The following is a 13,581-nucleotide window of genomic DNA, read 5'->3' as shown; positions in this document are numbered from 1 at the left end:
ATATATATATATATATATATATATACATACATACATATAAACACACATATAAATTTCAGGAAGTACATCAGTACAACTTAGCTATTTTTTTCCTGGTCAAACTGATGTTCAGCACTTCAGTCATTCTGTGAAAGTGTTGTAGAAATAATGATTGATTGAAACTGAATGTAATTATCTTTTCAAGAAACAGAAACTACCCCAAAAAGAAGCAGTAATAGTTGATTAAAAGTGGTTTCGGTGTACTTATCAGGTGTTTCTGTTTTGTTGCTAAAAACTACTGATGCTCATTTTTTCTGTAAGTTGAACACCTGTGAAATAATGCACCGTTCTGATTTAATAACTGGTTAAGATCATTAGATTACTTTTGTTTTTCATGGCTTTATTCACACCACTTGGTATTTATTTCCTCTGGTTTTGTTATGGCTTCTGATGCAACGCTTTGGTGGGTTGAAATAACTATTTGTATGTCTAGTAGACGATATTAGGTTTCTTCATCAGTGAGTGAATATGATGTCTTATTCATTTCATCTCCATAACCTGACGGTTAGACATTTGGACAGAAGGAAGTTGAACTAGTGTTTAGTGTTTCTGACCCAGAGCTTTCCTTAAAACGTCGGTGTCAACTACAGTAGAATCAGAGTTTTTAGCTAAATACTTGAAATCGTCATTAGCGATTTGATTCTGACGTAACCTCCTACTTCTGGCTACTAACCTCACCGTGATTTCTTGCCTTTGCAGGTAAATCGGAGCGGAGTTCGTACTCATACGGCAGAGAATCCAACCCACACTGTCACCAGGTCAGTCTTACTGTCATCTTCTGTTCCTACTAGATCACAGCGTTCTCTTACCCCGGTTTCACACCGCAAGCATCAACGGAACGGAACAGCAGCGAAGCAGCTCACTCGCGAACTTCAAAGCGGCCCTTATCACACCGGGAGAGTCTTGGCCGCGGCACGGGTTCCTCGCTGCGCCTCGCTGTACTCGCGAGATTCTAATATCTTTCGAGAGTTCCGACATCTTCCTCATCGAGAGATCACAACCCCCGTGAGGAATCACGTTGCACTTCTCGAAAGAAACAGGTGGTAAACAAAGCCGTTCGGTCACTCGTGCTGACGTAATTATAGATAACATTGCAACGTTGCATTTTATTTTGAAAATAACCTGGGATTTTACACTGAAATCGTGTGTGGTTTCCTGTCTCGCACTATGTGAACTGCGGAAATTGACGTGTCCCAGAAGCGGCTCGTGGAAAAAATAGAACTCGATCCTATCTTTAGTGGCGCGGCATGCCGCTTGCGCCTGAAAATTGCCGAGTCGCGGCTGGTTTGAAACACTCCATAGACTATAATCGGATTCTATTTGAAGCGGTGCCGCTTCGCTGCCGTTCCGTTCCGCTGATGCTTGCAGTGGGAAACCGGGGTCAGAGCCACGGCAAAGATGGAGATCAGGTTTGGTGTGGAGGAATCTGCCGAACCACCTGATACGGTCTCAAGCTCTTTACCTGAAACTTTCTGGTATTTTAGTTTAAACCTGTGAAAATAGTGAGTTAAACGGTTGAGCCTCCTGACAGCCATAAACAACATCTGTCTGATTTGAATGTTTTGTCTGAGAAGTCTTAACTTGGCCACCTTGATCCAACTTTATAAACCAAATGATTCACTTCACCATGAGGTTCATGGCTCTCCATGGTGAAAGCTTTGTTTGCTCGTGGACCATATGCATTCATGCTAACTACGATTTGCAGATGCTGAGATTGGATTCTGCTATTGGGATATGAAACAGAAGCAGGTTTAATCGCGTTACTTTGATGACCACCAATTAAAAGACACGCACACCAAATTTATTCCAGCACAAGCTGTCGAACATGTGGAGTCTGATGTTGTGGATTCATTTTATTTTTATTCCAAACCTATATTAATTAAAACTTATCAAAGCTCTGCGTTAACGAAACCAAAGTTATGCTAAAGGCTGTTACAGATTTCCATGACTACATAGAATAAATTAACCAAATAGAAAGGTTTGGATGAGATGAAAGATGGTGGAAAAACGAGAAGATTGCATCTGTTCAGTAAATCAGCTGCTGTGTGCTGATGGGGGAGTTTGTAACTACAGGTGTTTTATACGATCCGGACCTGCTTCGTGTTGGTTGATCGGGGTTTTGGTAAAACCGGCATAACGCCTTTCTGAGTCAGAGGAAGCTACACTACAGTAAACCATTCACACCCCGAGGTCATGAGCGATGCTGTAGCCACAGCTGCCCTGAGGCTCGCTGACCGAGGCGACGGTTGTTCAGGAGTTGGGGTCATCACACCATTCCCATAAAGCCTTAGTCTAGTATCTGGAGGTCTAGTCGTCAGCAGAGGCAGTCAGAGCAAACGAAACTCGTGTCAGAGATTCAGGTCTGTTTTTTTTTTTTCTTTTCCTGGTTGGATGGATGTTTTGAGCGAGGAGGAAGCAGAAGGTAGAGTGTACGAGAACAAAGCAAACATCCCAGCGTGGCCTCTGAAGGACTCATACTGGTGTTCAGACTTGGAAGGACCTTCGTTTGTTTGGATTCTTTCTGTTCTGTCATGGGGACAGAATCTGGCCACGACAACCTTCAGAACACACACACACACACACACACACACACACACACACACACACAGCTACCAGTCATATCTGCCTCATTCCAAATGTGTCCTGGAGGAGACTTTATTCACTCATTCACCACTTCTTCGGTTGATGAATTGGATCTTTTTATAAAAATTTAGTAATTTGACGGTTTTGTTCATTCATTCGTCTGTTGTGTGGTCGTCCACTCGTCTCTCCGTCTAATTATGAATTCATTTCTAAAATATGTAGATTTCAACAGCAGCAGATTATGTTTTTGGTGTTTCCAGTTGAGCTAATCAGAACCTTTTTCATGATTTCATACAGTTTGGTTTCCCATTAGTGAATCCATTTATCCATGGAAGGGCCTTGAGACGACTCGTCATGGTTTGGCGCTTTATAAATAAACAGAAGTGAAGTGAATCTACTTGTTCCTGAAACAAATTATTTCATTTATTTTAACAGTTTAAAGTTTCACTTAATAGTTGACTTGGCCAATTTTTCATTTGTCCATTTGTTTATCCATCCATGTGTCCATCCATCCATCCATCATTCCATTCATTCATTCATCCATCTATCCATCCATCATTCCATTCATTCATCCATCCACCCACCCATCCATCCATCCATCCATCCATCATTCCATTCATTCATTCATCCATCCACCCACCCATCCATCCATCCATCCCTCCAGACACACATCCATCCATCCATCCATCTGTACACCCATCCATCCATCAATCCGTCCATCCACTCACCCATCCACCCACCCATCCATCCATCCATTCATCCATCCATCCATCCATCCAGACACACATCCATCCATCCATCTGTACACCCATCCACCCATCCATCCATCCATCAATCCGTCCATCCACTCACCCATCTATCCTGTTGATCTTTTATCTCTATCACATCCAGCTGGAGCCTTTGTACAAGACAACAAACCATAGAGAGTAAAAATATTAAATAAATCAAACATTACTGTCTCACTGGCCACTTTCCCAGTGGGCTGCTGTCAAATTATCCTTCTACACAGTCTGAATGGCTCCTGATGGAAATTGTTGGAAATGGCAGATTAATTTACATGCTGGGCTGAAGTCCAACATCCTTGGCTGTTAGTGAAAGGTTGAGAAAGAGAAGAAAAAACTTAGAGAGAGAGAGAGAGAGAGAGAGAGAGGGAGAGGGAGAGGGAGAGAGAGAGAGAGAGAGAGAGAGAGAGAGAGAGAGAGAGAGAGAGAGAGAGAGATAGCTCACATCATAGCAGCAGACAGATTCCCACTGATTCCAGTTTGTACAAACCTGCTGCTGACCAAACAAGGTCAAGGTCCTTTTTACCATTGAAGTTTTTAAGGTATTTGGTTTTTAGATGGTTTCATTTTTAAGGAACATTCAAAATCATCCACCCACCCACCTGCCCGCCAATCACTCATCCATCTACTCACCCACCCACTAATCCATCCATCACTTTACTGTAAAATCATTCAATGGTTATAATTAGACTGTAAATGGATGTAAATCGATTTTTTAATTCTCCCAAATATTTCTGTTCATAGCAACTCATACCTGTTTGTACAATGAAATTGGAGAAGACTGTGGTTTCATAGTTCAGAACTATAAAATGAATTCAGATATTTCACAACATTTTACTCTTTATTTGGGATGTTTCTAGTCCTTGTCAGCGTTTGGGAACCTCCTGCCTTTGGTTCTTTGGCAAAGTGACATTGGTTTTTGTTTCTAGGTTTTAGAGTGACGCTGATAGTCAGTTTCAACTGTTGCATCACTAACATTAAAGCCTGGTCAGTCTGGCTGATGTCTCCTGGTAAAAACACGTCTTTAGTGTTAATTGTCTGAACGAGTCTTTTCCTCTCACTGATTACTTGTATCTGCTGTAACAAGGAGTAACTGACAGGGTCACGAGGACTTTCACCAGGCTATAAATGGGCGTTTGGGGGCTGGGAAATGTGGTTTTTCTGCCAAGAAAGAGCCCACCCCTCAAACAACTGCCAAAGAGACTCTAAAACCCCCCAATCTACTGACAGAAGGCACTAAAGCACACAGCACTAAAAAGCATTTCCCCTGTTTAATTTGACACGAGTAAAAGCAGAAATCTTTTTTTTTTTTTTTGGGATATCAAGAACTTTTTATTGGAACAAAAAAACAAGGTTTTAATGGTGTTGCTTTAAAGTAGTCAGTTAGAAGTATGAAGACTAGAATACATGTTACATGTTAATAATCATAAATAATGTGGTGCCATCATTCGGTATTCCTCAAGGATCTTAATTAAACCCTTTTCATTTAATTTAAAGGACTGCCCTTGATCTATATAAATATGCTATCAGTATCATTAGCTTGTTGTTGTTGTTAAGGTTGGGTATCTACTTGGCAGAATGTCAACAACTTACCTTCAGATTCAAGCTTATATTTCAATTTTGATCACAGTGTAATGAACATAAAATGATTTACATTATTTGGTCACTTCCTGCTTAAATCATGCTCTTTTTTTTTTTGTCATACTTTCCAAATAACATGTCCTTCTGCCCCATAAGCCTGCAAAAGGCTTTGGAGTGTGAGTAAATTCGGGATGTGCGGGGGTGGTTCCCATCTCTGCAGTCCCGTGGCTGCCTGCATCTCAATCTTATTTTGCAATTTAAACACTTCCACCAACAACATTCCTTGCAAATGCACACTTAAGCTTGGTTTATGCTTGACGCATTCACTTTCCGCGCGGTGATGCAGCTCGCGGCTGGAACGCGCTTCACAACTTGCAGCGTTTATGGTTTGTGCGGCTCGTCTCTGCGGTGAGCCAATATTCTCCCAAACTGAACGGGGCAGCATGGAGCTCTACGGCATGCATCCAACACTACACCATAGTAGAAGTAGAAATCACTGTTTACAACATGGTATTTCAGCATTTTTAACAGCGTTCTCGTCTTTTCCGACAGTGCGAGCTATTTCTCTCCAAGAATTATTAACAACATGTTGATCACAGTGATCTCTGAGAGCGGAATCATACAAATGTCTGTATTTACGAACCTCTGTCGTGCCGGTCCGCCATGTTTTTCCGCGTCCGACCGTCCGCGTGGTTAGAAATTTTCCGAGGTGCGCGTTGCGGAAATCTTGGGCCGTGCGGAGACGCGGTGGAGGGGCGTGGTTGTTAAAATGACGCAAAATGACGCAACTTTTCCGCGCGGAGCCGTGCGGACCTCGTGGACGCGTCAAGCATAAACCAACCTTTAGGGTCCTGGGGTTGAGCTCACTCAACAGCACCTGGAAGGGGGGGGGGTCTGTTAACTCAGCCTCACCTCTGGTGCTTTGCCGCTTCCAATTTTATGCTGCATCTATACTGTGGGTTCTGAGGGCAGCTGAGACTGTTCTGACGCCAGCCTGTTTAGGCTAGAGGGTGTCTGCCGTCCCCCACCCTGCCACCTTTTTTAAATACACTCTATTACAACACACATCAACACTACATTGAAGCTGGTGGAGGGAGACCAGGGGTCTTCTCACACTTGTGTTCTCAGTTTGCTGCCCAATGCGGGAGGTTAGGAGTGGGAACTGGCCTTCTGGTTGGGGTCTGGGGTAGTGGGTCACATTGCCCTGCGTTGGGCGGAGTTGCCTGGTCATTGTTACCCCAATAAGAACGAGACCACCTCTTGGGTCTAAGAATGGTTGCGCCCTCACAGCTGCTCTTGATGAACATAACATCTATGATAGTTTCCTGTCAGGCTTTTGTAGAGCTCACTCCACTGAAACAGCTCTTAAGGTTGGTTTATGCTTGACGCTTCCGCGAGGTCCGCACGGCTCCGCACGGAAAAGTTGCGTCATTTTAACAACCATGCCCCTCCACCGCGTCTCCGCACGGCTCAAGATTTCCGCAACGCGCACCTCGGAAAATTTCTAACCACGCGGACGGACGGACGCGGAAAAACATGGCGGACCGGCAAGAACTAGTATGGCAGAGGTTCGTAAATACAGACATTTGTATGCTTCAGCTCTCAGAGATCTCCGTGATCAACATGTTGTTAATAATTCTTGGAGAGAAATAGCTCGCACTGTCGGAAAAGACGAGGATGCTGTTAAAAATGCTGAAATGCCATGTTGTAAACAGTAATTTTTACTTCTACTATGGTGTAGTGTTGGATGCATGCTTTAGAGTTCCATGCTGCCCCCTACAGTTTGGGAGAATATTGGCTCACCGCAGAGACGAGCCGAACAAACCATAAACGCTGCGAGTTGTGAAGCTCGTTCCATCCGCGAGCCGCATCACCGCGCGGAAAGTGAATGCGTCAAGCATAAACCAAGCTTAAGGGTCTGTAATGCGTTTACATGCACTTTAGAAAATCAAAGTATTGCCCTAAAAAGACTCAGGTCTGTTTGTTAATTGCATGTAAACATGTTAGTCTGGTTAAAGCCAAACTGGTTCTAATCTAGCTGAAGCACCCAGATAATGTGATAGCAATTCTATTACATTATGCATGTAAACAGGTCAACCGAACTAAACCGGTAGGACTGTTGTGCTCTGGAAGTGACGAGACCGCGGAAGCGGTCTTCTGTTAAATTCAAATTCAAAAATACTTTATTGATCCCAGTGGGAAATTGATTGCTGTAGTAGCTCAGAATAATAATAATAATTAAAGCTGCAAGCAGCGTCGTTCGGCCCTCGCAGCTCTGCGCCGCTCCGGCCTGGCCAGCAGCCCGGGGCACCAGGGCACGTCTGGCAGAACAGAATCGTCAACCACCCCGACGCCAGAATCTGCAAATGGCTTCCTAGTCCGCACCTCACCCTGACTCAGCATCCCCTCTGAGCTCACCATTAAATTGAATTGTAAGGTTACGGCGTTACGCCAGAATTCGCCATGGCATAAAAGCCCCTCCCTTTCTGGAAAGCAATCAGATCTGAATGGTCATTACAACATCATGAAGACAGTGTATGACCTTAGTGTCATGTTCACTAAATTAGAGGGGACAAATATGGGTATTTCAGAATAAAAAATAGACTTCCTGTAGTCAGGGGGCGGGGCTTAGGTGATGTCAGCTGTCCACATTGTCATTTTTTACAGATATGGTCAATGATCACACAGACAAAGTTTGAAAAAGATCTGATCATGCACATGGGAGTTATTAAGTCAAGTAAAGTAATGGCGAAAGGTCAAAGTTTGAGGCTTAGCCACGCCCACACCTTTCAACTTTTGAAAAATCCGACGGTTGAATTTTTTCCCCTACGTCGTATGAGTATACAGCAGAAGTTTGAAAGTGATTGGTGAAAAGGGCGACAGAGCATCACTCTCCAAACAACGTGTGCGAAAACCACTAAATCGCGTACTTGGACCAAAATGGCCGACTTCCTGTGCGACTTTGTCCTGGCTCCAAGAGACTTTTTTGTAGGTCCTGAGACACCACATTAGTGTACCAAATTTCGTAATCCTCAGTCAAAGCATGGCTTGGGGCTATTAGTTTAAATGGTCCTAGGGGGCGCTATTTAAGAGAATAGGCCACGCCCACAAACTTCAGCTGTCTATTTCTCTTGGGGGTCAGACTAGGATCACTCACCAGAAGTTTCGTAGCGATATCACGATAACTGAAGAAATGAGAGGCAAACGTATTTCCATGGCGTGATGGCGATTTTCGCCATGCTCCCAAAGCCCCGCCTTTTTTCAAAACCTGCCAGTACTGGAGACTAAGTAACCTCAAGTTGTCTACTGCTGTTTCCCACAGAATCCTGGTGATTGGGTAAAAGGAGTCCAGTAGGGAGCTGTGAAAAAAAGAGTGGCGTGGCGACAGGTCAAAGTTTGAGGCTTAGCCACGCCCACACCTTTCAACTTTTGAAAAATCCGACGGTTGAATTTTTTCCCCTATGTCTTAAGAGTATATAGCAGAAGTTTGAAGGAGATTGGTGAAAAGGGCGACGGAGCATCACTCTCCAAACAACGTGTGCGAAAACCACTAAATCGCGTACTTGGACCAAAATGGCCGACTTCCTGTGCGACTTTGCACTTGGCTCCAAGAGACTTTTTTGTAGGTCCTGAGACACCACATTAGTGTACCAAATTTCGCAATCCTCAGTCAAAGCTTGGCTTGGGGCTATTAGTTTAAATGGACCTAGGGGGCGCTATTTAAGAGAATAGGCCACGCCCACAAACTTCAGCTGTCTACTTCTCTTGGGGGTCAGACTAGGATCACTCACCAGAAGTGTCGGAGCGATATCACGATAACTGAAGAAATGAGAGGCAAACGTATTTCCATGGCGTGATGGCGATTTTCGCCATGCTCCCAAAGCCCCGCCTTTTTTCAAAACCTGCCAGTACTGGAGACCAAGTAACCTCAAGTTGTCTACTGCTGTTTCCCACAGAATCCTGGTGATTGGGTAAAAGGAGTCCAGTAGGGAGCTGTGAAAAAAAGAGTGGCGTGGCGGCAGGTCAAAGTTTGAGGCTTAGCCACGCCCACACCTTTCAACTTTTGAAAAATCCGACGGTTGAATTTTTTTCCCTATGTCTTACGAGTACATAGCAGAAGTTTGAAGGAGAATGGTGAAAAGGGCGACGGAGCATCACTCTCCAAACAACGTGTGCGAAAACCACTAAATCGCGTACTTGGACCAAAATGGCCGACTTCCTGTGCGACTTTGCACTTGGCTCCAAGAGACTTTTTTGTAGGTCCTGAGACAGCACATTAGTGTACCATATTTCGTAATCCTCAGTCAAAGCATGGCTTGGGGCTGACAGTTTTAATGGTCCTAGGGGGCGCTATTTCAGAAAATAGGCCACGCCCACCGGATGTTCACATCAGATCTTTTGATGGGCCGGACTAGGATCACTCACAAGAAGTTTCGTGACGATATCTTTGGAAATGACGAAATGGGAGGCAAACGTAAGGCCAAGGCGGTACGCCTGAATTCGCCGCGCCGCCACAGCCCCGCCCTCTGCCGAAAACTCCCATAAAGTGACGCCAAGCAACCCCCACTTGTCTTGAGTTACCAGCTACAAATTTGTGGTGATTAAGTGAAATGGGGCAATTTGGGACCTTTCACAGTAAAACTTGATCTTTTTGGTCCTGAGGGGGCGGGGCTTGTGTGATGTCATCATCCGACCATTCAATTTACTTTGTGGGTGGATGACGAATGACCACAGAAAGTTTGGTAACTCTATTCCATTCAGTTATGAAGTTATAGCAATTTAAATATTTTTGGCGAGTAGTCAAACTTCGAGGCCTGGCTCCGCCCCTTCAACATATACGAAAACTCAGAATCCTTATCTCATTTTGTTCGCCCATCCCTTCTGAGCAATTTTACACAATTTTTGAGACGATCGTGCGAAAAATGATCGAGCAATCCAATCAGAAACGGACCCTAAAAACGGCAAAAACGGCAAAAAATCGCCATTTCAACCCAAAATGGCCGACTTCCTGTTTGATATTGACCATGGTTGCAAGAGACTTTTCTGTGCGGACTGTTGAGTACTACAAGTGTACCAAATTTCATAACTGTACGATAAACTAAGCTTTATGGAGAGGGGTTTTTTTCACTTTGTAGGGGGCGCTGTTCAGCCATTTTCTTTGCGATTTTTTCGGGACCTTTAAAATATCAAATTTTTCACCAGGCCTGACAAGTGTGCAAAATATTGTGAGTTTTGGGGTATGTTAAGGTCCCCAAAAAGCTGTTCAAAGGGGGCACGGAATAACAAAAAATAATAATTAAAGCTGCAAGCAGCGTCGTTCGGCCCTCGCAGCTCCGCGCCGCTCCGGTCTGCCGTTGCACCAGTGCACGTCTGACAGAACAGAAACGTCAACCACCCCGACACCAGAAACCGCGAATGGCCTCCTAGTCTGCACCTCACCCTGACTCAGCATCCCCTCTGAGCTCACCATTAAATTGAATATTAAGATTACGGCGTTACGCCAGAATTCGCCATGGCATCAAAGCCCCTCCCTTTCTGGAAAGCTATCAGATCTGAATGGTCATTACAGCATCATGAAGACAGTGCATGACCTTAGGGTCATGTTGACTAAATTAGAGGGGACAAATATGGGCATTTCAGCATAAAAAATAAATTCCTGTAGTCAGGGGGCGGGGCTTAGGTGATGTCAGCTGTCCACATTGTCATTGTTTACAGATATGGTCAATGATCACACAGACAAAGTTCGAAAAAGATCTGATCATGCACATGGGAGTTATTAAGTCAAGTAAAGTAATGGCGAAAGGTCAACGTTTGAGGCTTAGCCACGCCCACACCTTTCAACTTTTGAAAAATCCGACGGTTGAATTTTTTCCCCTATGTCTTAAGAGTGTATTGCAGAAGTTTGAAGGTGATTGGTGAAAAGGGCGACGGAGCATCACTCTCCAAACAATGTGTGCGAAAACCACTAAATCACGTACTTGCACCAAAATGGCCGACTTCCTGTGCGACTTTACGCTTGGCTCCAAGAGACTTTTTTGTAGGTCCTGAGACCCCACATTAGTGTACCAAATTTCGTAATCCTCAGTCAAAGCATGGCTTGGGGCTGAAAGTTTTAATGGCTCTAGGGGGCGCTATTTAAGAATATAGGCCACGCCCACAAACTTCAGCTGTCTATTTCTCTTGGAGCTCAGACTAGGATCACTCACCAGAAGTTTCGTAGCAATATCACGATAACTGAAGAAATGAGACAAACGTATTTCCATGGCGTGATGGCGATTTTCGCCATGGTCCCAAAGCCCCGCCTTTTTTCAAAACCTGCCAGTACTGGAGACCAAGTAACCTCAACTTGTCTACTGCTGTTTGCCACAGAATCCTGGTGATTGGGTAAAAGGAGTCCAGTAGGGAGCTGTGAAAAAAAGAGTAGCGTGGCGACAGGTCAAAGTTTGAGGCTTAGCCACGCCCACACCTTTCAACTTTTGAAAAATCCGACGGTTAAATTTTTCCCCTATGTCTTAAGGGTATATAGCAGAAGTTTGAAGGAGATTGGTGAAAAGGGCGACGGAGCATCACTCTCCAAACAACGTGTGCGAAAACCACTAAATCGCGTACTTGATCCAAAATGGCCGACTTCCTGTGCGACTTTGAACTTGACTCCAAGAGACTTTTTTGTAGGTCCTGAGACACCACATTAGTGTACCAAATTTCGTAATCCTCAGTCAAAGCATGGCTTGGGGCTAATAGTTTAAATGGTCCTAGGGGGCGCTATTTCAAAACATAGGCCACGCCCACAAAATTCAGCTGTCTATTTCTCTTGGAGCTCAGACTAGGATCACTCACCAGAAGTTTCGTAGCAATATCACGATAACTGAAGAAATGAGAGACAAACGTATTTCCATGGCGTGATGGCGATTTTCGCCATGGTCCCAAAGCCCCGCCTTTTTTCAAAACCTGCCAGTACTGGAGACCAAGTAACCTCAACTTGTCTACTGCTGTTTGCCACAGAATCCTGGTGATTGGGTAAAAGGAGTCCAGTAGGGAGCTGTGAAAAAAAGAGTAGCGTGGCGACAGGTCAAAGTTTGAGGCTTAGCCACGCCCACACCTTTCAACTTTTGAAAAATCCGACGGTTGAATTTTTTCCCCTATGTCTTAAGGGTATATAGCAGAAGTTTGAAGGAGATTGGTGAAAAGGGCGACGGAGCATCACTCTCCAAACAACGTGTGCGAAAACCACTAAATCGCGTACTTGATCCAAAATGGCCGACTTCCTGTGCGACTTTGAACTTGACTCCAAGAGACTTTTTTGTAGGTCCTGAGACACCACATTAGTGTACCAAATTTCGTAATCCTCAGTCAAAGCATGGCTTGGGGCTAATAGTTTTAATGGTCCTAGGGGGCGCTATTTCAGAAAATAGGCCACGCCCACCAGATGTTCACATCAGATCTTTTGGGGGGCCGGACTAGGATCACTCACAAGAAGTTTCGTGACGATATCTTTGGAAATGACGAAATGGGAGGCAAACGTAAGGCCAAGGCGGTACGCCTGAATTCGCCGCGCCACCACAGCCCCGCCCTCTGCCGAAAACTCCCATAAAGTGACGCCAAGCAACCCCCACTTGTCTTGAGTTACCAGCTACAAATTTGTGGTGATTAAGTGAAATGGGGCAATTTGGGACCTTTCACAGTAAAACTTGATCTTTTTGGTCCTGAGGGGGCGGGGCTTGTGTGATGTCATCATCCGACCTTTCAATTTACTTTGTGGGTGGATGACGAATGACCACAGAAAGTTTGGTAACTCTATTCCATTCAGTTATGAAGTTATAGCAATTTAAATATTTTTGGCGAGTAGTCAAACTTCGAGGCCTGGCTCCGCCCCTTCAACATATACGAAAACTCAGAATCCTTATCTCATTTTGTTCGCCCATCCCTTCTGAGCAATTTTACACAATTTTTGAGACGATCGTGCGAAAAATGATCGAGCAATCCAATCAGAAACGGACCCTAAAAACGGCAAAAACGGCAAAAAATCGCCATTTCAACCCAAAATGGCCGACTTCCTGTTTGATATTGACCATGGTTGCAAGAGACTTTTCTGTGCGGACTGTTGAGTACTACAAGTGTACCAAATTTCATAACTGTACGATAAACTAAGCTTTATGGAGAGGGGTTTTTTTCACTTTGTAGGGGGCGCTGTTCAGCCATTTTCTTTGCGATTTTTTTGGGACCTTTAAAATATCAAATTTTTCACCAGGCCTGACAAGTGTGCAAAATATTGTGAGTTTTGGGGTATGTTAAGGTCCCCAAAAAGCTGTTCAAAGGGGGCACGGAATAACAAAAAATAATAATAATCAGAGCAAAAACAAGAGGCCTTCGCAGCGCTTTCGCTGCTCGGGCCTAATAATCAGAGCAAAAACAAGAGGCCTTCGCAGCGCTTTCGCTGCTCGGGCCTAATAATCAAGTCATCAAAGAGTTGTTGTATATTAAAATGGCTGTTGGCAGGAAGGATCTCCAGTAGCGGTCAGTGTTGCAGCCAAACTGAAGAAGCCTCTGACTGAAGACACTCTTCCGTTGTCGGACAGTCTTGTGAAGAGAATGCTCA

General features: G+C 44.4%; 1 protein-coding gene across 1 annotated transcript in view; it reads left to right on the top strand.

Annotated features, from left to right (window-relative positions):
- Positions 1-13,581, top strand: part of tcf4 (transcription factor 4) — a 280,305-nt gene that overhangs the window by 125,551 nt on the left and 141,173 nt on the right. The window contains exon 6 of the mRNA XM_054744677.2: positions 739-797. Coding sequence (XP_054600652.1) covers positions 739-797 — 59 coding nt within the window. The remainder of the gene's footprint in view (positions 1-738; positions 798-13,581) is intronic.

This window comes from Nothobranchius furzeri, chromosome 6, assembly GCF_043380555.1.
Source record: "Nothobranchius furzeri strain GRZ-AD chromosome 6, NfurGRZ-RIMD1, whole genome shotgun sequence".
Taxonomy (NCBI): domain Eukaryota; kingdom Metazoa; phylum Chordata; class Actinopteri; order Cyprinodontiformes; family Nothobranchiidae; genus Nothobranchius; species Nothobranchius furzeri.
Note: the sequence above shows the minus strand (reverse complement) of the source record. Positions and strands in the feature narration are given on the sequence as shown.